At 35.1% G+C, this 27,101-nt stretch overlaps 1 protein-coding gene across 1 annotated transcript in view; it reads right to left on the bottom strand.

Moving 5' to 3' along the window:
* Positions 1 to 13,980: 13,980 nt before the first annotated feature.
* LOC149782940 (alpha-tocopherol transfer protein-like) overlaps positions 13,981 to 27,101 on the bottom strand; it is a 30,945-nt gene continuing 17,824 nt past the window's right edge. The window contains exons 2-5 of the mRNA XM_089935185.1: positions 23,999 to 24,158; positions 18,105 to 18,372; positions 17,387 to 17,510; positions 13,981 to 14,129 (exon numbers count right to left, since the gene is read on the bottom strand). Coding sequence (XP_089791311.1) covers positions 13,981 to 14,129; positions 17,387 to 17,510; positions 18,105 to 18,372; positions 23,999 to 24,158 — 701 coding nt within the window. The remainder of the gene's footprint in view (positions 14,130 to 17,386; positions 17,511 to 18,104; positions 18,373 to 23,998; positions 24,159 to 27,101) is intronic.

Here is a 27,101-nt window from a genome sequence, read left to right as displayed (position 1 = left end):
CTCTACTATTTCTAGACTGGTTCACAGTTCTTCCGTTTAATTAGTACCGTGTGTCCTCTATGTATGTATGTATGTATGTATGTATGTATGTATGTATGTAGTTTTTTTGAATATCAGTACATTTCAGGGTATAGATTTGAGAATTCATCGTGTTAAAGTTTGATAAAGAGATGTCGCAAGTATGACACACGCACATCTAAGTGGATACCCATGAATACAGCTCTCTCTCTCTCTCTCTTTCACACACACACACACACACATATGCACACACAAACACGTATATGTATGTATGGTCAAAATTGTCTTAACGTTTACCGGCATTACATAATCACCAGCCGAAAAATCAATATATTCCTTGTATAGATGCACACACATACGCACGCACGCACGCACGCACACACACACACATAAGTAAAATAACAAATGTTACCTTTTTAAAATAGTTTTCCTCGTGAATATTGCAAACTAAAGTAGAATGCAATTACATGAGCTGTTTGTATTCGATATTCTGTCACCCATTCCTGTCACACTCTGACAAAATTTACAAGTTTGCAGGGAAACACTCTGCATGAGAATAATGCTAAAAATTATTTACGTATATATTTTAGGTATCATCACATTAATAACCATGTTGGAAAACGATGGATAAATTGCAGACGAATTGGGGGGTGGGGTGATCGCAAACCGACCACCACGTTTGTAATGAAGCTAAACTGCAGAATGAAAATGCCTCTTGATTTAGGTTTAATGTAGAAATAAAAAGTTTAAAAAATACCATGATAAGAACACTTATTATCTTATGTTCTAAATATATTACACCCTGAAGGATGGCCTTGTTTTGCTTGGTTTAACGTCTTGTTTTAGCCGACGATCCATCGATCCACGGGAAGCACTCGTAATCATTCTCGTACCCCGCGTTGGTCGAGACGAGATTCAAACTCACGCCTGCTCTGAAACCTGTAGAATCCGACATTATCTACGAAACTGCAACCGCAACCCCAAGAACGGATCTGTATCGATCTGTGCCAGAAACGTCTTGTCACGACTGATTTATTTTCAGGAATTCTTATTCAATGTAATTTTACTCTTATAATTCAAATGTGTATTATTTTATTAAAGGTTATGGTTGCCAAATAAGAGTCGCAATACCTTTTGCACAGTTCAAATGTGTTGTGGTTATCTTGCTATATTCTAAGTTAGAGAACTTCGTATTCAGCATCATTAATACAAGCATTGCTAAATCAGTGAAATTCTTTTCTGCTGACGTTTATCGGTTACTTACATATACTTTATGAAAAGTGTCACTACAGCGCATTTTTCTGTAAAGACACCTGTAAATCAACAGAACAGGTATCAAAACGTTGCGAACTCCGAAGTCAGTCGGAAATTAAAAAGTGCACAGACAATCGATACTATTTGAGAAACGAAGATTATATTACGGTTTTTAAATTTTCGTATAACTCCCGAAAACGGACATAGTAATTTTTCTTAGCGCCGAAACATATGTTACGTTCATCTATCGCATATGAACAACGCCCGATTTCTGCAGGATTAGTTTTCTGTCAGACATTCGCGGTGAGAGTTCGCCATTCTTTTCAGGTGAGAAACAATGTTATATTATTTTTAAGTTTTTCTTTAGGATAGCAATGCAATGACTTTAATGTTTGAATACATTAAGGATTTATTTTTTGGAAGCGATTTAATCTTATTTCGATGCATTTGGAACAGTTTTGTATTCTTTTTGTTATATACTATTAATGATAAAATATATCTTGTATTGGGAAGTTAATAATGTTAGGAGTTTATATGTATCTGTAATTGTAGTTTTTAATAAAAGACAATTTCGCTACCAACGTCATGCTCAGTAATGATCAATTTAGAAACGAAATACCTTTTCAGCTACATTTGGTTGTTTGAAGCCAAATATTTACTAATTTGCAACTGCTACAAACAATTTTGGTTTCAGTCTGAAATACTGAATTCTTAAGCATTTTTGTTATTCGTTAACTGATTGGATATTTAATTATCTACATTATATTCTGAAAGACAGAAATTCCAGAATTGTATGAAGTTGGTAAGCTTGAAAGAATATGGTAATTTTATATGTAGTTTTGATATCTAGAAGGTAACAGTCTGTATTTCTATATAAGGAATGTAATTTTCAAGATCAAGTATTCTATAGTTTAATAAAGTTGTCTGTCAGACTTTCAGGATGACAGTTCCATTTCATTGCAGTTCGAACCCGTACCTCCTCTCTGTATCCCCAACAATGTATAAAAAAACAACAAAAAAACATCATCATTAGGAGTGGCACCTGCATAAAAGGGAAGCTTGAACTTTATCATTTTTCTATTGATTTAAGAGTGCCTACCAAACATACCATAAATGGCCATCGCCACGTTGAAAATATCGGCTAAAATCTCTTCATAGTAAGTTGTGAGGAAAATCTTTACATATCGGTATTAAGAAAAATAAAATCGTTTATCTTTTTAAGCATTACATGTAGGAGATGTATTTGAAACATTTGCCATTGTCCTCAATTATTCTATAATTTAAAATCTCGATGTAGACTAGTCTAGTTAAACAGTTTATTCCTGAATCGAATCAACAGAGAATGGAAAATAAATCTATGACAATCTATGTTCTGGCCTTATCAAAGCATAATTCAAAAATGGTATGTTCCTTTGTGTATATATATATATATATATATATATATATATATATATATATATATATATATATATATATATATATATATATATATATATATATATATAATATTTCGATTGAGAAGCAAATGCAGTAGCTTGATTAACGATTTATTTATAAATATCGTTTCTAACAACAGGTACTGCGCATGCGGAAAAAAAATAAACAGCTGAACACTTTCTGTTAGAATGTCAAAAATATACAACTCTGAGACATATAAAATCTATGTTGGGGTTTGGGTCGACACAAGGAAATCCCAGTCAAGGGTTTATATTATTTGTATCCCCACGAGGCTTGCCCGAGTGGGGAGACATATAATATAAACCCGCGACTGGGATTTCCTTGTTTCGGTCCAAACCCGAACGTAGATTATTTTTCTCACCCAATATTTTCCTTTAAAGTAAAAAGAATTCTGCACTAGTGTTCACGTCCAATGTTTACATGCGACGCATTAATATAAATATGTTAATGAGGGATGTTGTGTGACCGTTGCGTCCGAAGTGCACAGTTTATACGCGTGAGCAAAGAAAAATAACAACATAAAACGTCGCATAAGAATGAAGTATTATCACATTTAATATATGGATGTTATATGAAATTGACAATAAATAATTAATATTTATTACAAGAAACTGTTTTATTTTCATCAGTTCCAATTTTGAAAAATTATATTGTAAGTAATAAAACGATATTGGCTACTTAGCTCTACTATAGTTATACTTAGTATAAGCTGTAACGAAGAGTAACATCTTTCTTTAGATTATTAATGGGTAATTAGAGATCTGCGTCACTATCGTATATAACTATTCTTTTCTTTGGAGGAGGTGAAACTGCGTGTGACATACTTGTGTTGTCCTTAATATTGATTGTAACGGACTCTAGCGGATAACCATGTGTAAACTTTCAAGTTCACGGATTCTTTGAACAGTTATTTTTCTGTCCTGGAAATATGGCAAGTGCTACAGTGAAATTTGCTTATGGATTAATGTGTTGACGGATAAATTATTCCTTCTGGCCGGTAAGTGTATTATTTGTCATTAAATATTGTATGTATATGTTTGATTCAACCGGGGCAAACTGGAGATGCTTAACAAAATTAGAAAAAAGCATGTTTTATATAACACTTTTCTGGCTGTTACTAAGTTTTTCGTAGTTGTTAAGAGAGTAGGGAGGCTACGAAGTGTATAGGTCTATAGCATATATGCATTGATAAGTGTTTTCTGCTATATTGTTCATTTTACGCAGCACTGAGAATTTTATCCTATCTGTAGTACAGTCATTTTCAGGTCAGCGTCATTAAATGTAGCTAACAGTATATACTTTGTTTCACACGAAGTATTTAAAACTAGTTAGGTAGCTTTAGCTACATTTAATGACGCTGATTTAAAAATGTATTGAGCTAGGCCTGTATATAGGATAAAAATGATCATGCTGTGTGGATCGAACAAGCATATTACCAAAAAGCTCGACATCATATGTGTTTGTCTTTGTCTCTCTCGAATTGTTTTTGTATGGTGTGTTCTCAAAGATGGATTTAACTTAAGTTTCTATGTTTTTGTTATATATGTGTTGCTGCTGTTGTTGTTGTTTGATTTTAGTACAACTACGTCAGGCACAGCAGAAGACAACAAGTGTTTCTTTTTTTAAAGTAGTTTTGAGTGTATGGACACCTTGACTGAGACGACTGGTCTGAGATGATTAGACTGAGACAAGAAAAGTAAGGTCAGCAAAACAAGTAGATTTATTTGTCGCATGGGTGAGACATTTTCTTCTCTTCACATGACCGACCCGACTTAAAATTAAGAAATTGTTATTCGGCAAACCAATATATCCTGACGAAATTAATACGCACATATTTATGGCAGTGCAAACGTGGATTCAATATATAATTGCAAACTTCAGTGTTTCCAGATCGATGGAAACTAGTACACGTAGAAAGGCTCTAAAACCGTTGTGTCAAAATATCGTCCTATATCCTTGCTATGTACTTTATCTTACGTTTTTGAGAAGCGTGTATATAAAGACATAAACAATTACATTGTTCAACACGATATAAACTCACAAAATCAGACAGTTTGTTTTACAGGGTGATTCGACAACACACAAATTAACAGACATTTGTAATATAATTTGTTCTACGTTAGACCAAAGAAAGATGATTAGGACCGTTTTCTTCGATATTAGCAAGGCTTTCGATAGAGGTTTTCACAAAGGCTTGCTCTCAAAAGTAGAAAGTTTTGGTTTCGTGCAAATTTATTATTATGGTTTGAAAGTTATTTTACCGTCAAGAAAACAACAAGTTATTATAATTTCCAAATCCTCATATGTTAGATGTGTTAACGCTTGGGTCCCCTAGGATCCATTTTAGGATCCCTACTATTTATAATTTTCATCAACGATATCGTGGAGAACATAGAATCGTCAATGAGACTATTTGCTAAACGATACATTATTATGTACACTATTTGATAATCAGATCGCAGCTTGTGAAATCTAAAACAGTGATATTCAAAAGATACATGAAAGGTCCAGACGTTGACTAGTTACATTTCATCCATACAAGACTGAATCAATGCTAATAACACGAGACGGAACCAGAACCATCATCCTATAGTATGCATAGCCAAAACAAACCTACAAGAGGTTACTCGGCGCAAACGTTCAGGCATTATATTATCCAGTGATGCCACTTGACACGCACATATTAAATACATTTCCGGCAAAGCCTGGGAGAAATATAATTTTTTTTTAACAGTCTCAAATTCAAACTAGATCGATTATTATTCGAAAAAATGCATGATTAAAAAAAATGCTAGAAAAAAAAAAATGTTGAGGCGATGAGAATAATAACGGGTGTAACCAAAAGTGCATCTCTTTCACAGCTGTACAATGAAACCAGCTGGAAAAGTCTAAACTCTCGCCGTTACAAGACACGCATAAATTGCTTCAATTATTTAAAATTTTCCAGAAAATGAGACCTACTGAATTCGATCTTCAAATGGTCTTCGACCTTCAGTGTGAAGAACGACCTGGTTCTATAATTCATTTCTGCCATCTGCATTTTGAATATGGAACTTGTTACCCGCTGAAGTAAGAAACAACCCTTCAGTAAACAATTTTAAAGCCTATTTGAACCGTGATTTTAAAAAAAGCGTTATTAATACGCTGGTAATAGAATGTATCCGATCATGCATGCTAGGCTAAGAACAAATTGTAGTAACTTAAATTACGAGTTATATACGAATAAATGTATCTAATAATAAGTATTGCTCTTGCGGTGAAATTGAGAATGCAAAACAATTTCTTCTAGACTGTTCCAAATATTCAATTCTTACGAATGAAACATTATTATCTGGCAACCCTATGTTAATTGTAGAAAACAACAAGCACATATTTTTAACAGTGCAAATATATTAGTATGACTAAGAGATTGAATTAAATGACTAAACTCACAACCATTTGAATTACATTTAATTAGGTTTTATTGATTGTTATGATTTGTATGTAAGTGTATGCATATTTTCTGTAAAGCCATTGGTACCAGCATCGAGATCTTTGATGTTATATTTTCTTTTTTGCTACTGTTGAGGACACGGTATTAATTAGCGCATGCTTTCTACTGAATCCCCCAAAATTATATATCTGTAATTGCATTTGACAAAGTTTCTTAATAAATATGGTTTAAGCTAAACCTTGATAAAATTATTTAAACGATTTGCAAACCAACACACATGTCACAACTACAAGTGTGTTCCATCTTTTCTTTTACCATAAATTTTCGTATATATATATATATATATATATATATATATATATATATATATATATATATATATATATATATATATATATATATTAGAACATATCAGGTATACTTTTGTATTTTATGTTTTGTCTACTTTATGTCAATAGACAATAATTGATTGTTCAACAAACTTCCAGCTTTCTGCTGAATCCCCATATATATTATACTGTTATAAATCGTATACAAACATGTTTTCTTGAAATAACACAGTTTAAAAATATTTCACTCGTGAAGTGGAAACATTTCGTATTGTTTACTCGTGGCATTGTATTTCGTATTGTCATCCATGAATTGTAAACATTACGTGATGATGAAACTCGTGGCTTCGCACTTGGTATTGTTATTGCGACGTGTATACATTACTTACAGTCACTCGTGGCTTGGCCCTGACAATATCATGTTTCAACTTCACTTGTTAACTGTATATTTTCTTACACCGACTGAAAGAAACGTATAAATTCTCTGTTTATGCATAGCATTTCTCACTAGAAAGCCGATGATTTTGTACTAATAAATGAGCGTCCAACTGCGATTGTCAGACGAGTGGCGAGTGAGTTTTCGTCCACCTCGACCTGGTTCACTGCTTTATTGTGTTATTAGTGTCACGAACGCGGGACTTCTCGGCTCATAGCTGAGTGGGACCTTTAACGAAATCAGCCCATAACGAACTCGGCCAACCCAAATCAGCCCATAATGTACTCGGCCCATAACGTTCTCAGTCCACATAACGAACTCAGGGCATTACGTACTCGGCCCCCTATATGTTCGGTCAGCCTTTTGGTCCATAATTTATATAACAGTAATGTGGATGTAATGTTTCTTTCGTTCAACGGCCATTTCATATTTTATATTCTTTGTATGTTTCTTCAAAAAGGTTTAACCGCTCTGGTGGCCTATTGGTTAGAGCGTCCGCCTCGGATGCGGGAGGTCGTGGGTTCGATCCCCGGTCGAGTCATACCAAAGACTTACAAAAAATGGTACTAACGGCTGCCTCGCTTGGCGCTCAGCATTAAGAGGTTAGTCTTAGGACTGGTCGGCCCGGTGTCAGGATAATGTGACTGGGTGAGACATCATGCTACATGTCTGCGGCATGAAGCCCCAGTGCTAGACATCGCTATAAACTGCCACATTGCAGACATCGTAGCGATATGACTGAAAAATTGTTAAAGCTACGTAAAAAAAAAATTCAAATCACGTCACATCACATCACATCAAAAATGTTTGAATTCGATTGACCAAAGGCTGAATTTCAAGTAAGTTTGAAATAGTTTTTTTTATACAGTATTAGTTATGATTAAAAAAAGATTACTGAGCAAAAGATATTGTAACCGTGATTGTGAATTAAATATGGGTACCAAAAATGATTGTAACATAATGTTTTACAAACTGTGTTGAAATGGGTTGTAACATACATGTTTTACAAACTGTGTTGAAATGGTCACATGAATCACAAGCAAGTGCATACTGTTTTGTAGTTACTACTCTTGAACACTCCATTTATTGGTTTTTTTCTCTCTCAGATTCATCATGTAGAGGAACCCTTATTGCCGAAAGGTAAATTTTTTGTCTGTATGTTTTTCCATTAGGTATTATAGTGTCATTGTAAAAATCATATACTATTTTGATTAAATTTTATGAAATTTTGATTAGGGTTTGTGCACCGCCCTAAACTAATGTTTTGTATAGACTCGTATAGTAAACCTAGGCTGGTGTACTGAGCGTTTCTTTAATTACTGTTCTTTGCCATAGATCGATGTTGTCCAGTGTTTGTTGAATGTATATTGCTATTTGGTTGTGTATGTTATCTTTTGTCATTGTTTGGACGGTATTGTAAGAGATCAAATCTTTGTTCAAGTTGTATTTATTTACAGGGCTATCTAGAAAATAAAATAAAAGTGTCTGGTAGGTGATACGGCTCCTCACAAGTGGGGGTTTATTTTCTCCTACCAATTTATATATATTTCTTAGTTTGTTATAGAGAGTATAGAGGAAAATTAGAAGAAAAAAGGAGAAAAAAAAACATTAACGTTAAAATACGTTGAGTACATGTTATGTCAGTGTGGTTTATCATCTCGTAGTTGTTAGTAATGTTTCCTATGTTCCCCAATGTTGTTGTGTTCGTTATGTTCTTTTTTATTGACCGCCCGTTTGGGGAGACCAGGTGTGACCCGTACTACCTTGCGTTAGCCACGTAACATTGATATCACACCATCATGCGCTCCTTAGTCGGTTCGGCCATTACCCTGTCCCTATTGTGTTTTTTAATGTACCTACCAATCTCAAGATTTAAAAGATTTACGAGATATTAGTATTAATGATTAGTGTTCTAAGCTCTAGTATGGTCTGCCTCCTTATTGGATCGAAGGAGGAAAAAATTAAAGAAGAAATATAATGAATAATTAATTTTTTAACGTTTAGTCTAAAAACATTTATCATTTGGCAGAGGTTTGGATGAGGTGAGTGACTTTTGGAGGGCGTGAAGGATAGGATCTGGCCCGCACTCATCTGGAATCATCCCTATGTGGACGATAAACCAGTTCCATCCCCCAACTCGCCTATGTCTCTCCTCTCATACTGTTTGTGTACAAATTATTTGAAGGGGCAACCATAGTTACATTTGGAACTCTGTGCTTAAACTTTGTCTATGATTCTTGTGATGAATAGTATGCGACATTTGCATATAATATTTTAAAGATTTTGATTAGTATGTGAAGTTGATGAGAATATGATGAAGGGGTGATGAGCCGGCATCGGCCCGCACGCTAGCTGGTATCTCCCCACTAGTGGGGTGATAAACCAGATCCATCCCTCATCCGCCCCCCCCCCACTTTTTAAACCGTTCAAGGGTTATTTAAAATTAAAACAGTTCTCTTCTTTTGGACTTTATGATATTAATAAAACCGTTTAAGTCTTTATACAGTTCATCATCATAGATGTGTATAAGAAGTAACTATCTTGCACTTGTTTTTGTAGTAATACTTGTTTTATTTTGTCTCTTGCAGACACCGTTTGGAGGCAGTGGAGTATCAAATGGTTTTTCGAGTTTACAGCTTGCCCATAGAGACGATATGGAGGGATAAGATGGATAATTGAACACTCCACACAAAGGTCCGTACCCATGGATGCAATGACATGACCATTTAATTTTGGGGGTATATATATATATATATATATATATATATATATATATATATATATATATATATATATATATATATATATGAACATTTACAAAAGAATGTGACTTTTCCTCACGTTAAATCAAAACCACAAAGTGTGCATACGCATTAATGATTAACTGATTAGTTAGTAAATAACATGTTTTGGATTAAATATTTCGTGTTCATTAACAACGGGTGTAACAAACCCGTACAATATCACCAAACAATACAAAATGTGTGTCAGAAACGGTCATTATTGGCTTTGTTCAATACCAACAAGTGTTACTAAGCCATACAAGATCAAACGTAAGGCCGACTTTGTTGTGTGCCGACTCCGTAATGGGCCGAATATGTTGTGGGGAAATTTCTTAAATAAATTTGCTTGGGCCGAATCTGTAACGGACCGACTTTGTTCTGGGCCGATTCCGTAATGGACCGACACCGTTATGGGCCGATTCCGTTATGGGCCGACACCGTTATGGGCTGATTCCGTAATGGACCGACACCGTTATGGGCCGATTCCGTTATGGACCGACACCGTTATGGGCCGATTCCGTTATGGACCGACACCGTTATGGGCTGAGATCTCCTGTTACCGTACTGATCATCACATTGCACAGTGGATTACGGTATGACGCAAAATCGATAGGCCCTTTTACTTGGCACGAGTTGCGTTTCTGTATGAAACGAATTAAAAACTGGTTAACTGTTTGATTATAACTCGTTTACCTGTTTGATTATTTTTGTTTTAAATCAATACAAGATTCTTTCCTATAATCATGTATCGCAATATACAGTGTTATATTTAATTTATTTCATTTTAGAACAAAGCTCGAGTTCAGGCGTCAGGCAATGTCTATGAGTACCCATCCCGCGCACATTGTATCTTAAACTAAAATGCACTTATTAACCATTGTATACATTATTGTCTTAATATGTCATCAAACAAATTTCTTTCAGTAACACTTGGTGTAATTTGTGCGTGAAGGACAAGTTATATATATATATATATATATATATATATATATATATATATATATATATATATATATATATATATATATATACACACACACACACATATGATTTTAAAACAATAGAAAAGAGTGAGAGACACTTTGTAAGAGAGAGAGAGAGAGAGAGAGAGTCTCTACTGAGTTGAGTTTAAAATAAAGCAGTATAGTGTCTTTCTGATACACTCGTTTCAACATCTATTGCCGAAAGTTCGATTCCTGTATGCTAGCATGTGCAACTGTTGGTGATCGTATATCAATGGTTTTCTCCCGTTTTGGTCTCACTGGATAGTTTCGTATTTTGACACCCACCCCCACCCCAGTTTTTAGGTAGAAGGAATGAGCCTAATTATTGCAATCCTAGCACTTATAAATTCACACATAAGCTAAATATGTAATGTGGTTTATATTTACTTTGAGTTAGGCTTGGAAATGGGTTGACTTGTTGCTGACTGCCTGTCATAGTTAGACGAGCATTGGAGATCAAATGCGTAACTTGAGCTGCAAATGAGCAGCTGACTTGGCTTACGTATTTACGTGTGTGTGCTACAGAGGTAAATATCTAAAAATCTAGATGGTTGAGGGGTGATGAAAAGTATGTTAATTTGTTATAGTACTAGTGAACTTTATTCATGCATAAGACACATACCGATTCTTTTAGTTGACTTGTCACAAGAAAATATTCAAAATAGCTCTTTCCTGTGAAAAATGAATGTAAAAAAGAGGGGTTGGTGGTTGTGTTGGTTCAGTAAAAAAACACCATTTGCATAAGGAATTAACCTTAATACCTCAGTCAGAATCTTACAAGCATCCTTTTAACAAAAATCATTAGTTAGTTTTTATTTGTATCTTTAATGTAATATTATTATAATTTTTCTGCAATAGGTCATCGTCGGATAAAAAATATGCCCAAAAAAACTGTCCAGTGAGACCTTTACCATGCAGATTTGTTGACAACTGCGTCACACTGCTGTACATAGATCGTGAGCACGTACAATGCTGTGTGGGGGGCACTGGTCCCAAATCAAATCACTAAAATTACAAAGAGCTATTTTTAAATACCTTCACAATGCATGGCTAACTGGGGATGTGCATTAAGGAGACATATGATAAAATTAATACCAAATTGCCCTTTGTGCAAAAGAGCTTATTTAACTAAAAACCATGTAATCACGCCATGCGAAAAAAGGAAACACCAAAGAATACAATTAATTATAGAGATCTGCAAAAGAGAATGGTACCGAAGGAATAGCATACTCTTCCTAGATGGAGATTTTGACAAAAGCACAATTTTTAAGGTCATTGAATACATAATTGAGATCATGATGGCATGCGGGCAAATAATACAAATAAACAAGTAGGCTTAATAAATCTGTGTATAATTTGTATGGAGGGTGTGTGAGACACCATGAGGGAGTAGGAGGGGAGTTTTGGTTTGCTACCCATTAGGGGTGTGCTACTGTCAGTGTACGGGCCAGAGCCCCCACCTCATCCCTCAACTCAGACATATGTTCTCACTCTCTTTAAGCATCCAAATGATCAAATTAAGAGACATTTTAATTCCTGTCAGTAATATCTCAAATTTAAAATTACTGACATAAAGAAAAGGAATGGGAGGGGGGTTGGGAGGGGAGCTTCGGTTTGCTACCCATTAGGGATGTGACACCGCCAGTGTGTGTGCTGGAGCCCTCACTCCATCACTTAACCCGGACCTAAATTAAAATGTACTTAAGTTTTATTAGGGTTAAGAAAAAGAAACAAATGGGTGGGACAGGGAATCTATGTGGGAGAAGGTACGAGGTAATGACGTCATGGGGCTATGTCACATGGCGCTACACGAAGTGAACAGGCCCATGGGAAAAACACCCCACGTAGAAAACTAGCAGACCATACAAAAAAACAGGGGAATAGGTTAGTTGGCAAGTAATAATTTTCTATACCTTTCTTATATAACTATACAGCTCCCTTACTGTATAGTTCTTTTCCCCCCTATGGAAATTTCTTTAAACCCTTTTGGATCTTTTGGTTAATAGGTTAAATAATAAAGAGGCGGCCAAACTCGAGTCGGGAGAAATACAATTAAATAAAGAAAGTGTGGACCCCGACTCGAGCACAGCCGGCCTTATTCTAGAGGAACGACACAAACCAACGCGCATATAAAACAATAGGTTTATTTTTTAATGACAAACCTGTAGTACACCGTTCACTCGCCGGAATTCAAAAATATTAATTAAAATTTTAAATATCTAAATTTTATCAAAATTATCAAATGGATCTGTGATATCCAAATAAAAATGTATATTAAGACAACTGGGGTGAATTGAAAAAGTCGTGCTGTCCCTACACGAAAACTATATAGCACACACACAATATAGCAGATATACACACAGCACACACGGGACGTAGGAGACCTCTAGCCAAGGTCAACTAAGAACTCAGGGGAGGGATTTCGAGTAAGGTGATAGAAACCGAACTCGGATAAACAACCCTATAGATAAAACTAGGACATAAATACCCCCTACAAAAATTTCTTGTAAATTTTTGTTGTTGACTCTTTTAAAATAAAATAAACAAACAACATACCTGGTGGAAACAACAACACATAAAACACCTTCTTCTTTTTTGGATAAGTGGGGGGGGGGGGCATCTGTCTGGTGCCCCCCACCCCCCAAGTACAAAGCTGTGAACCGTCAGCTTTGCAAATGTAGCCCCCACTTTTCACGCACGATACGCCGCTTTGATGTGAAGCTATCAACCAGTTATGGTCTTCAGGATAAGTCTTCGAACCTTGCCTTTATGGAATTTCAGGATAAGTCTTCGAACCTTGCCTTTATGGAATTTCAGGATAAGTCTTCGAACCTTGCCTTTATGGAAATGTCGTTCGGCCAATGTGGGTATGTGAGAAAGCTTGCCAGTAGCTTCTCGTGGGTCGGTGGTTCTTCCCGGGGTTTTCCCTGGTTCTTCCTCCACCATTAATACTGGCCGCCATGCATAGCCTATCATGTGCTGAAAAATGGCGTTAAACCCTACAACAACAACAACAATATATGGAAATGTCGCCGCAGTGGTGCCAAAGACGCCAATAAATAACCAATTGAGTGACAGATTTTTCTAGTTATCGGACAATGCTAAGGACTTGACAATTAATGCCGGTTCCTACGATCACCAATCGTTACAAACGGACTGTTAAAAATACTTTACACAACTTATCAAACTTGATATAAAATTTTAAATAGGGTAATATTAAACTTAAGAAAGTCATAGAAAGTACAGAGTTTTGAAAATTTAATGCTTAATCAACAGATAATTTTCGAAAAGATGCAACCATTTCATTTCCGGTTTTAGGCTTTTTGGAAAGATCTACTCCATAACGGCCGCTATGCAACTCTCGAATAAATAACAGCGTTTTTGGATCCAGATACTCCTCCTGGATAAATTTTTCTGAAAAGAGGGAAAGATGGTCGATAATTAATAAATATACAGTCTGAAGGATGCACAAAATGATTTGTCATTGAAGTTTTTTAAAAAGTAAATGCTGAATTAAACCAGGAAAGGCACACGGACAATAACGAGACTGAACGTTTATTACGTGTGGTACATGCATAAAAGTCGTATGTATATTATCTCGACTACATTTCACACTGTATTTAAGATACTAGAAATTATCTTTACTGTCAATGACTAGCAACTCGAGCACGTAATTTTGTATGTTAAAATCTACCATTATTAGGTCAAACCTAATACGAAATCGATCTTCCATATCATGAACAACTACGCACATTATATTCCACATCCTTGGCTCCAGTCCCTAGTTTACGTTAGCATTTATGGAAGTGTACGATTTAAATAACACAGGTGTACAAGGAAGGCGATAACGAAAGTCTAATTAAAGCGAATTAACTGTGTCCTCGGTATGTGTTCATGTTGCAAATTAAGCTCGCAAGGGTTAAGTCCCTTTTAGCAAGATTTTAAAGTTTAGTGTGATTCAAAACAGTTTTGTTATGGGTATGTATGTATGTATGTATGTATGTATGTATGTATGTATGTATGTATGTATGTATGTAATTCAACAGTTGTAGTTATGTTTGTCTATATAAATATATGTATAAGTTTATCTGGGGATCAGTACATTCTTGAATTAGTTTACTAAGCAAAGGTAGTAGCAAACTTTATAAAGAAAACTTTTACAAAATATTGAGGAAGATAAAGTTCCTCCATGCAAAATTAAAAATCCATAAAACGACAAAAGATAAAAGGAGCAGATTTTGCAAAATTAAAATAAACAGAAAAATGCAAAGGAACAAATATAAAGGTTAAAAGTGTAAAATCCCAATTATTTATAAGCCCCCATTTTCGATATGAACTGTACACATTTATAAAGTCCACATTTTTTCCAGTTAGAACATCGTCACTGGTCTCGAGACCAATCCACCTATGCTTCAGCAGGGGGAGGTAGGGGAAGGTCAGTCGACCCCCACCCCCATTTTATTGTACAGTATATTAATATATCCGTTTGATTTCGACTTTGACCCACACCCATGAATTATGGTATACACCCCCAGAAAATTTCTGCGGACGCCTATGCCATCCAAAACAAGCAGGAGATCGGAACATCACTCGGCCATTTCCGTCATGTCGTGAAAGAAAGTAGTTCAGAAAATAGCTCTCAATGGCAACGACAGTCGGAACACCCTCGGCCTTTTCAAATGAGATATGATTCGTCGCTATTCAGAATTATATTCTGAAATACTTTCATTCAGATGAAATAATGCCGAATAAACTAGCTTATAAAATGAGTACAACTGCAAACCTCACGGACCAAGATCTGCTGTTGCATACCGCGCCGGCAGATCTGGGTCTGTTAAGTTTGTTGGGAGCAATCAGTAGTACAAACAACCCTGATCTGCAAGCGTATATACCACTTCAGATCAGGATCTTTGTTGTTTGTGGTGTGACTCGACTAATAAGCGGGTATACACGGTATGTGGACTGAAGGAGACACAGTCACAATCGGAACAATGTATGCGTTTGCTGTCGTAATAAATGTGTTGCACTCCGCCAGAGGGAAAATACCAAACACGTCAATTTATGTGTATTCCTACAACTACTTTCTAGGTCAATTCACGACATGACGGAAATGGCTGAGCGATTTTCTGTTCGTGCCGACGAATTACATCAGAAGTTTCCTTCCTGACTTGGCGGACAAAGCAGAGGTTGTTCCGATTAATTCCATTAGTCACTTATCAAATTCTCAAGCCACAGCCTGACCCAATTTCACAAATTAATGTTTTTTTCCATTAGAAATTATTACTTTTTCAGAAACTTCTGTTGTGTCATAGGTCAGTATACAGTTTGTATATAAAAAGGTTTTAGTCCACAATTATTCCTTCCTGTTTCATATCATTCGTTGGGAATTGATGATTAGAGTTTTTAGTTGTGTTCAAATATGAAAGGAACCGTTTATTTTAAATATTCATTGGAATCAAAGAGTGCTCATCGACTTTTTGGACTAAATACCACTTTGGGATGTAAATTCATGCAAAGACATTCTGGATTATATCATTATTATGCATCAAGACTATTGGTACATCAGCACATTCAAAATTATTGGAATTCATTCGGAACATTTAATTCTTTGGACTTGTGATAGCTCATTTAGGATCTTTTTGGGATTCACAATACCGTAAGTGTCTGTTCAATTTTCATTTGGCATTGTAGGGAAATAATTTGTTTGTTAAATTTCACTAAACTTGGCTTCGCTTCTTTCTGCTATTTAGTATAAGACTATATAGTCGTTACAATGTTTTTACATATTCATGAGAAACGAGAAAATCTTGGCACAAGCACATACCAGTAAACAATAAACAGAGCGGATCGTCACCTCATACGACCTGCAGTGGGTTAGAGAAGACATCAGGCCTATTTAACTAGTCCGAGCCAGCATGAGATTATTCAAAACGTTTATAATTTACATAGTAAAGAAATTAATGCAAAGGTTTTCATTAAAAGTTATACTCTGTACGCAAGATTTCATTTCTCGAAACTTAGACAATAACTGCTCTATCTAACCTTCCCATAATTTTGCAGATTTATAGTGGATTACGTTTCACGCCTACCTTTAGAATTACTTTGATCATTTTTGCTAGACTTGTTCAAAGGACCTTTGCATGCTAAGAGATTTTCATAGAGCGGGAGAGCGAGAGTCTCGCTCGGAGTACCTCTCTCTCAGTCACGTGAGAATCTGGTGACGCGAGACTATATCCATTACATGATTTTTCGGTAGATTATTATAGATTTCTTGGGGTGGCAGAATCTTAATGAACGAGACTAATCCTTTATTTACATTCACCCAAAATACTTGCACAAGAAAACTACTTAAAAAAGAGTGTAATTCTGTAAAACAAAATTCAATTATAAAACCCATATCTCTAGAGAAACCATTAAAATGGTATATTTTACACTTAAACCCATTTACACTCTAATTTTTTTTATAATAAATATGATCGCTTTTATCAAATTAACGGTTTAAAATTATCCGTCTATCCGCCTTTTAGTTGCCTATCTGTTTCTATTTGCCGTCCGTGTCGTTTTATTAATCCCGTTCTCCCTCAACAATTTATGTGATAACTATTCTTAGATCTCTCTCTCTCTCTCTCTCTCTCTCTCTCTCTCTCTCTACACAGACACATATATCCTACCCATTATGTCCTGAAGTTCTCCGGCTAATGGACCTTGGTACTCATCTGGCAAATAGTCTACTGGCAGCATGGACATATCCACATGATTATAAACTGTGACGAGACCCCGGCTGTGGATAAAGACCTGAGAGAAAAAAATACATTGCATAAATTCTTTTCAGTTGTTACCGCCAAAAATGTAATAAATAACGCATATCATTGTAATGCTTCTTTGTATCGAGATTTCTTCCGATTCACTTCTCGTCTTCATAATTAGCAGCGACTGCCAAGAGTTGCTTTTGTTGCCATCTCCTGGAAATTTCGGGAAATCAGTAAAAAAAAAAATTGTTCTCATGTGCTTCGTTGAAAGTTTATTGAACAAAAACTGAATATTTCGTGGGTCTTTTGTGCGACATTTGGCATGAGACCTTATTTTAAAATTTGTTGAACAAATTCACAAATTGTTTCTAAATAATTGTTGAAAGAATTTTCACTGGTGTAAATAACGACGATTTTAGATATTTTACACCCGAAAACGAAAAGGCCATGATATTTTTTTTTAAATCTTGAGATGATTTCTGGCAGACCATATGACCAGAATAGTTTAAGAGATCTTAGTATATATTACGTAGCCAGGTCTGGGGACTCTTATTTGTGTCGACGCAAATGTTTTGAAAGAGCAGATATTAATGCTTATATAAATAGAATTTAAAAGTTAAAATTATTTTATTAAACTCACACGTGACCGCAGCTTCTCGGACAAGAACGATTTGATAGTGGCAAAGATGGCGTCAAAGAAAGGTCCTAGGTTGAAAAAATGTAACTCCTTCAACCTCACTGGAACAGATTTCTGTAAGAAATAAAGAGTAATACAATATAATGAAGTGATCATAATAGTTCCTCTCTCTGGCGCATTCCGTGTATTCAGGCTCATGCATGTATACATGCATTTATCTAGCAGTCTTACTTCATACTTCCCTATGCATTTAGCTGTGTATTCTGCCATTCTACCAGTTTATCTACATGTGAAGTCACAAATCTATGTATCTAGCTAGCTAGCTAGCAAACTATGCCTATGTAGATTTTCGAGTACTTCTTTTATTCAGGCAAGGTTTTGTTATTTTTAGTGCAGCTCTACGTCCATCCATCAGATGATATTGGCATTAGAAACCTTCTACTTTTATGTAACCCTTACATTACGTAAAACATGTATAGCGGAAGCACCTGTACCGAAAAGTCCAACAGTATGAGAATAAAAGGATGCGTACTCTATCGCACATGAAGGTCAGCTGATATTCGCCTTGAAACGCTTTAGTCAGGTAAATGGGAGAGAGCTCCGTCTTAAAGACGCAAAATCCGATCCTTCAAGTTCACAACTGTCTCGAGCTAAGAACTGTGCAAACTGACCCTGCAAAGTTCATTAGAGATCTATACGACGCGACTTAAACTTTAATATGCTAGTTATAAAAAAACGATTTAAAAGTTCAAAAATGCTATGAAAAATGTTATATAAAGAAGCAGGACTTAATATTCAGGAGTGGTTCCAAAGAGAGGGTTAAGTCAAGGCTATGCCCAGCATTTAGGACAATCAGATGATGTCATCAGTGTTAAAGGTTCAAGGGTACGCATTGAAGCCTGTGAGTTATAGATAGGGATGATCCCCTGGCAATACTGAATTCAGCCGTATGTTAGGTGCAAATGTAATTGATGGTAAGCAAGTATTCACAAGTGGTCCTAAATTAGAGTATAGAAATGTCCTCCATTTAACACAGACAAATTAGCGACTGCGATTGTTCTAGTTTTGTGACACTCAAAATTATAGCCCTATTTGTGTCACACTTCTGTGCTTTTATGATATCAACAAATCTCAGCCTCATATACTTGATACTCAGCCCAGTGAACCAGATTCAATTTAGGTCATTCATTGTCACCTCCTACAGCTGTGGCACATAACGTTTACAACCACAAACCACATGAACTTTATGAACCAAGTCACTGAACCGGAATCAAACTAGAAACAGCAAGGTCACACATAACTACATGTGTGATCTCTGACGTTATTTGCGAGTACCCTTCAATGGGGGATATAGTGACCACCTTGGTACTTCTATGTTATTAAATGCAAAATCTGCTTCATACATTAGTCTGGTTAGACAGAATCGCTGAACGGGAAGATGAGCCTCTGCAGATATGTCTGGCACCCCAACAGACTGGAGAAGTAGCCCAGTAGTGGAACACTTTTCACTCCAACAGACTTGAGAGTAGTTCAGTAGTGGAACCTTTTAATCCAACAGACTTGAGAGTAGCCCAGTAATGAAACAATTGTCACTCCAACAGACTTGACAGCAGCCCAGTAATGGAACACTTTTCACTCGAGTAGACTTGAGAGCAGCCCAGAATTCGAACATTTTTGAGATTAGCCCAGTAGTAGAACATCTTTTATCTCCTAACCACAAGTTAATCATATTATCGTAGTCAGTATAGCAAACAAGATATGTATTAAGAAAATTACGTACCTGTAAATATTTAAGAACTTTGCGCAGGTTATCAATACCCAGCCACAATTGTTGTTTCAATGTGACATCCATGAAGTCCGCCAGTAGAACAATCCCATTCACCTGAGTTTTTTCGTCTAGAAGAAGTCGGTCACCCAGAAAGTGGAAAGTGCGGATGTATGATGTCGTATTATAATATCTTTCACTTGTATCGAGGTTTCCTGAAGAAAAACAACTGTACATAATAAGTCTTGTTTTTTAACATTGGGTTTTTAAATAGACTAATTCAAGTTTACGTTAATGAGGCAAGAGCCATGTACATTATATAACGTAACAACGAATATTCACTTTCTGTAACCTGCAACATCTTTAAGTCAGAACCACGGCATGATGTCTACTTTCTTGCTCAAGTCACCGATACTATGCACAAAAGAATTTAATGACGATAGTTGTGGTACTAGATGATCATAGTTTTACACATATTAGTGTTTTCAACACACCATATAAATAAAAAACTTGCGATGATAATATTTTCAGTTAATAACAAATGAAGGAAATTATACTATTGGAAGATTAAAATATGATCTAGTAGTAGAAGTGACTGGATTATGAATGTGCCTGAAATGGACAAGTCTTGACGATATTTTAAAAGCCAGAATATAATTTGGGCAACACATGGCAACTCAGTTTAAAGTATCAAAAGCCAGGATGATAAGTAGGAAAGCAAACCTCGCCTGCCAGTATGACTACGATGCCAGTATGACCTAATAATGTCTCCTACCTTAAATATTCTCAGCATGTTTTTTTAAAAATGTTTTCTAATTTCATGGTGTTTGTTTTTGTAATCATATCATTATATGTTTTTTATCTTATAGGTGTTGTCTAATGTTGTAAAGCGCTTAGAGCTTCTAGAGATTAGGCGCTATACAAAGTCCTCCTCATTACTATTATTATTATTATTATTACAACGATGCCAGTATGACTACGATGCCAACATGACAACGATGAGTAAAAAAGAATCAACTAAACGGTGTCGAGTCAACTAGAATTTAAATGGAATATTACCTAAAATGAAGGAGTGAGTGAAAGCGAACATATTATATGGGTAAAAACAGAACTAGTAAGACATGATAGGAAAATGGAATCGATAATTACATTTTTTAAGAAATAGTAATGTGCAGGAGTACGTTAGTATAATCGATGATCAAAGATAACACAGCTGAATCGAAATGGCTTCTAACGGTAAAGTTACACAACAGCATCATCGAAATGGCTTCTAATGGTAAAGTTACACAACAGCAATCAAATGGCTTCTAATGGTAAAGTTACACAACAACAATCAAATGGCTTCTAATGGTAAAGTTACACAACAGCAATCGAATGGCTTCTAATGGTAAAGTTACACAACAACATCATCGAAATGGCTTCTAATGGTAAAGATACACAACAGCAATCAAATGGCTTCTAATGGTAAAGTTACACAACAGCAATCAAATGGCTTCTAATGGTAAACTTACACAACAGCAATCAAATTGCTTCTAATGGTAAACTTACACAACAGCAATCAAATGGCTTCTAATGGTAAAGTTACACAACAGCATCGAAATGGCTTCTAATGGTAAAGTTACACAACAGCAATCAAATGGCTTCTAATGGTAAAGTTACACAACAGCAATCGAATGGTTTCTCATGGTAAAGTTACACAACAACATCATCGAAATGGCTTCTAATGGTAAAGTTACACAACAGCAATCAAATGGCTTCTAATGGTAAAGTTACACAACAGCAATCAAATGGCTTCTAATGGTAAAGTCACACAACAGCATCGAAATGGCTTCTAATGGTAAAGTTACACAACAGCAATCAAATGGCTTCTAATGGCAAAAGATACATAAAAGCTTCAAAATGGCTTCTAACTGTAACACGTACACGACATCATGGTAATGGCTTCTAACTGTAACAGGTACACAACATCATGGAAAGGGCTTCTAACTGTAACAGGTACTCGACATCATGGCAATGGCTTCCAATGGTTAAAGAAACACAGCAGCTTCAAAATAACTTCAAACGGTAACAAATAACAACAGCATGGAACTGGCTTCTAAAGGTATACAGTAACACAGCATCATAGTAATAGCTTCTAACAGTAACAGATAGACAGCAACATCGAAATGGCTTCTAACGGTAACAGTTAACGAAAACATGGAAATGGTCTGCGTGTGTGCTTGAGAATTTTAGCGTAGGTTTTTAAAAAGATTCAGTCCCTACGATATCTGCAGTATGGCAGTTTATAGTGATGTCTAGCTCTGGGGCATCATGCTTCAGACATTTAGCATGATGTCCCACCCAGTCACATTATACTGACACCAGGCCGACCAGTCCTAACACTTACCTCTTAATGCTGAGCGCCAAGCAAGGAAGCTGCCAGTGCCATTTTTATAAATCTTTGAAATAGCTTCAGAACTGGAGAGTACCGGATGAATAACTTGGATGGAGATTTAAATGCATTCAGTTTCTTTTTAATTTGCACGAAATTATATTAGACTCGAGACGCTATCAACGATATATTTTCTAAATCTTTCCAATCCATGTTTGAAAGCAGCAGACTTAAGTAAGAAAAATGGTAGCATCATTTGGTTAAGTCACTTTGCGAGGCTTATGACACTGACATTTTAAAATGTATAGACTCTCCTCCACTATGACAAATATCAGCCTAGTAACATGCAAAACATATCAATGTGCAAATACTGACCAACTTTGAATAAAAGTATACGTCTTCCACATTTGTCTCGTCCGGGAAGAGGTACTATGGTTGGTCTGAAAAGTAATTGAAAAAGGAAACTGAAAGAATAAATCAGAAACTAAAATATAAGCGAGAAATTATATGGCTATCAAAGACTTCCCATGTTTTTGTTTGTTTATTTTTAGCATATCCCTTGAACATTTAAAATCTCCACACCTTGTCCTGGAGTTCAGTTTATAAGGTAACTCCCCCCCCCTCCGCTGGTTTTTGTGCTATATTACAGGCTGTTCCGCCCCATACAACGTTTTGTTTTTATTAATGGTATCAACATTTTGTGTCAATTTTATCGACTCGGTTGACCAAAGGGAATCGGGGGAAAAACATTACGTATGTCTGAATATGACCAATTTTACGCATTGTATAGCCTATCATAAGCTGAAAAATGATGTTTACCCCCAACAAGAAGAAGTACAACTAAAGGAATTGGTCAAATGATAGAGGGCGTGGGGAGAGGGTGGGTAGTATACATGTCACATGGAATTCATCCAATATAAAAGACTGGCTTAAATAATCACTTACAGAAGTAAATATACTCACCACTGTTCACAAAAGTATGTGAATACAAAACCGGCCTGCAAACTTGCAGAAATTATCCTAAAACTTTTTTTTACACAGTAAAATATGTGATGGAATGATGAGTAAATACATCTTGTATATATACTGCAGTCTACTGTTTCAGATCAAATATTGCAAATATCCGGTAACAAATAAATTCGTAATTTATTCATCAAGTAAACATCCTTTCAAATGAATATCTCAACAACTTAATTGCTTAGTGGTTTAACTTACATACTTTAGTATGAACATTGATCGTATACCCGATAACAGGAGTCAAATTGTGACATCACACGGAATTTCCATTGGACATTCCTTGTTGAAAAATGATATTTGCTATGTCAGATGTTATATTTATTAGAACGACAGTTGCTCTTTGATTGATAATTTAAAGACAGAACTCTGCTTTTATATGTTAATTGTTACAGAACTGAGTCTGTCGCTATTTTTGGCCTTGCAATAAACGTGCAGCAACTGAGTCAAAATGAACGAAATTAGATGTCCTTCTTTGTTTCTCAACTATATCCATTACAATAAAAACTATGTGATAAAAAGAATCTCAAATGCATAAATGACTTAATACTGAATTTATTAAACTCATTGATTAATCTCCAGCATTTGCAAGCCCGGCTCACAATCGCTGGACATTATTCAACTCGTTGCATTAATTCAATATTATATCATTACCCTTTTAAGATCCTCTATCAACAAATAAATTCACATTTATATTACACAAAAGATTGGTGACAAAGAAACAGCTCCAAAGTCTTTTCAACTTACCCAGCCCTAAGAATTTGAAGGCTCTCCTCGCTCCCGGGGTCAGCACCAACAAACCATTCCGGTGATTCTATCTGCTTAGTCCAATAATTCACTAACAGTTCGCGTGCACCCAGTTGACTAAATTTCCTGGCACGCAACATAGACAGCAGGAAGTGTGTGTCTGCAAGAAACGATCTTTTCATAATTATAAATTTAAAATTCTCCATGTTCAAAAAGGTCGAGTTCCCGCTTCAATGGTTTGTTGAATCTATTGAAATATTTAAATACGTTTTCTGATGTGTAAAACTTGTCACCAAATAAAAGTGTATCAATATCATTATTAATAATCATTACAGATAATCTGTGACGAATATCATTTTTGCGTTATTGAATAGTCTGCATTCACAAAGAAAATGAACCCGTATTTTTGTGAGCAGCCACAAAAACAGGAAGGACTGGAAATAAAATTTCATTTAAATAAATCATCTCACAGCCATGTAGTCAAGATCTTGTCTTCTTTCGCAGTGTACACTTTCATTGACTAAAGCTGACAGTCTACCCACAAACTGGTTTCTATCCTTTAGAAATGTTCGAAAGCTCTTCTACTCTAATATTTTGTCCGAAACTGTATCATCAAGGTGAATTTCAGTAAAGTAAATTACATCAAATTCGTATATTTAACTACTGAAACTTTGTTTAAATTGACTGTCCTAATGACACAGGATTAAGATGAATGTCCTAATGACTAGGATTAAGGTGAATATCCTAATGACACAGGATTATGATGAACGTCGTAATGATCAGGATTAAGGTGAATGTCCTAATGACAAGGATTAAGATGAATGTCCCAATAACACAGGATTAAGTAGAATGTGCCAATTATACATGATTAAGATGAATGTCGTAATGACAAGGATTAAGACGAATGTCCTGGTGACACAGGATTAAGACGAATGTCCTAATGACCAGGATTAAGGCGAATGTCCTAATGACCACGATTAAGAAGAATGTCCTAATGAAGGATTAAGATGAATGTCCTAAAACACAGCATTAAGGTGAATGTCCTAAAAACACAGTATTAAGGTGAATGTCCTAAAAACACAGTATTAAGGTGAATGTCCTAATGAAGGATTAAGGTGAATGTCCTAAAAACACAGTATTAAGGTGAATGTCCTAATAACACAGTATTAAGGTGAATGTCCTAATAACACAGGATTAAGATGAATGTCCTAATAACACAGGATTAAGATGAATGTCCTAATAACACAGTATTAAGGTGAATGTCCTAATAACACAGTATTAAGGTGAATGTCCTAAAAACACAGTATTAAGGTGAATGTCCTAAAAACACAGTATTAAGGTGAATGTCCTAATAACACAGTATTAAGGTGAATGTCCTAATAACACAGTATTAAGGTGAATGTCCTAATAACACAGGATTAAGATGAATGTCCTAATAACACAGGATTAAGATGAATGTCCTAATGACCAAGATTAAGATTATGTTCTAATGACAGGATTAAGATAAACATTTTATTGAATTCAAGCAAGAGGAGTATATGTATTATTTGCTCAGGAATATTATTAACTGTTTTAATTGTTTTGTTCGGACTGAATAAAGTTAATCATGATTACAGGTTGTGGTTTCAGATTAAATAAACCAATACACACTCTATATTGCTTATACAATACTTAAAGGTTATGGAAATTGAAAAAATTAAGTATAAATATATGTATAAATCACAATGGAAACTTAATTAAACGACATTAGTAAGGTGTAACTTTGTTTATGTCGAACAGTTCTTTCAAAAAGAGAGAAGTAATAATAATGTTATTTATATATAATTTGCTTTGTTTGTTAGTTTTTGTTTTTTGTTTTAATTCTTTTAAATTTCATTATATGTTATTGTAAGGTAACATAGTATGTTTCATTTGACCTTGTCCAAAACTGGGATCATTTATGCTTGTCCTGAATTGACCTTTTTATTTTATTCTGTATAAATATATAATACAGAGTTAAATTATTCTCTGCATATGGGATTAAAATGAATATTATTATTAATAGAAGTAAATATGTTTATTTGGGTCTAGGTTTAGGTTTTGGAATTTCTTTAGTGTATTTTACAAACTCCAGGTTATCTTAGAATCATTCTAAAAGGGTATTTTACATTAAGTAATGGGTTTTATTTTAGAAAATGTTAATTGTGACCTGAGATCAAATAAAAAACAATGTAATATTGTAACTGAGATGATTTTTAGTCATGCTTTAAGATCTAGTACTTTCAAGTTGTTTTACATGTTGTGTCCAGTTTGGGCTGAATTTTATTTCTTCAAGTTATTGAATTTAAGTGATTATTTTCTCTGGAAATACAAAAGTGTCCTGATAAAATTCTTGGAAGGGGACATTCACGATAAGTTATAGTGAATTCAAACGTGTAATTATATTATTCGGATTCAACAAAAGACTATTGGCACTTAAAAGCTCTAAAAGCTACCACAGACCCATCACCGCCTTCACTTTATGTATTTATTCTGGCTTTCTACTGAATTTTATTCAGGACTTTAAATTGATGAGACTTGTGTCTGTAATTCATGGATTATTTTAGCATTTAATTCGCAATTCCGGAAGTTATTTTTCTTCTCATTTTCATTTTGTATTCTTGAAAAATAAATGATTTTACAAAGCTTGTTGCCTGTCAGTATTTTATGTTACTTATTTTAAGAGCATAGACTCGTAACAAAAAATTGGGCGCTCGTACTTGGGATTCGAAATTGTCTAAAATATTTCCGAAAAGTTTGTTTTTCGAAACTTTCATTCACCTTGTTTTGGAGTTTTATAAATACCAGGTATTATTTCACATTCTAGAAATCTTTAGTGAAACCAACAAGATTTACAGTATCATCTAAAGTGAAGATCTTACAAGTCCTACCCATGAACAGTTAGTCTCCTTGATAAATGATGAATTGCTTCAGCTTTCCGGAGAATATGATCTTTCCGAGGCAAATGCAACTTTAACGAAGAAAGAAATAAAACAATATTTTCGTACAATATTTGGTGGAAAATGTTTAGGAAAAAAGTGCTTTGGAAAGAAGAAAAACAAATGCAAATGCATTTTGAGAAAGA

The sequence above is a fragment of the Sinohyriopsis cumingii genome, chromosome 15 (genome assembly GCF_028554795.1).
Source record: "Sinohyriopsis cumingii isolate HCF-2022 chromosome 15, ASM2855479v2, whole genome shotgun sequence".
NCBI classification, from domain to species: Eukaryota; Metazoa; Mollusca; class Bivalvia; order Unionida; family Unionidae; genus Sinohyriopsis; species Sinohyriopsis cumingii.
Note: the sequence above shows the minus strand (reverse complement) of the source record. Positions and strands in the feature narration are given on the sequence as shown.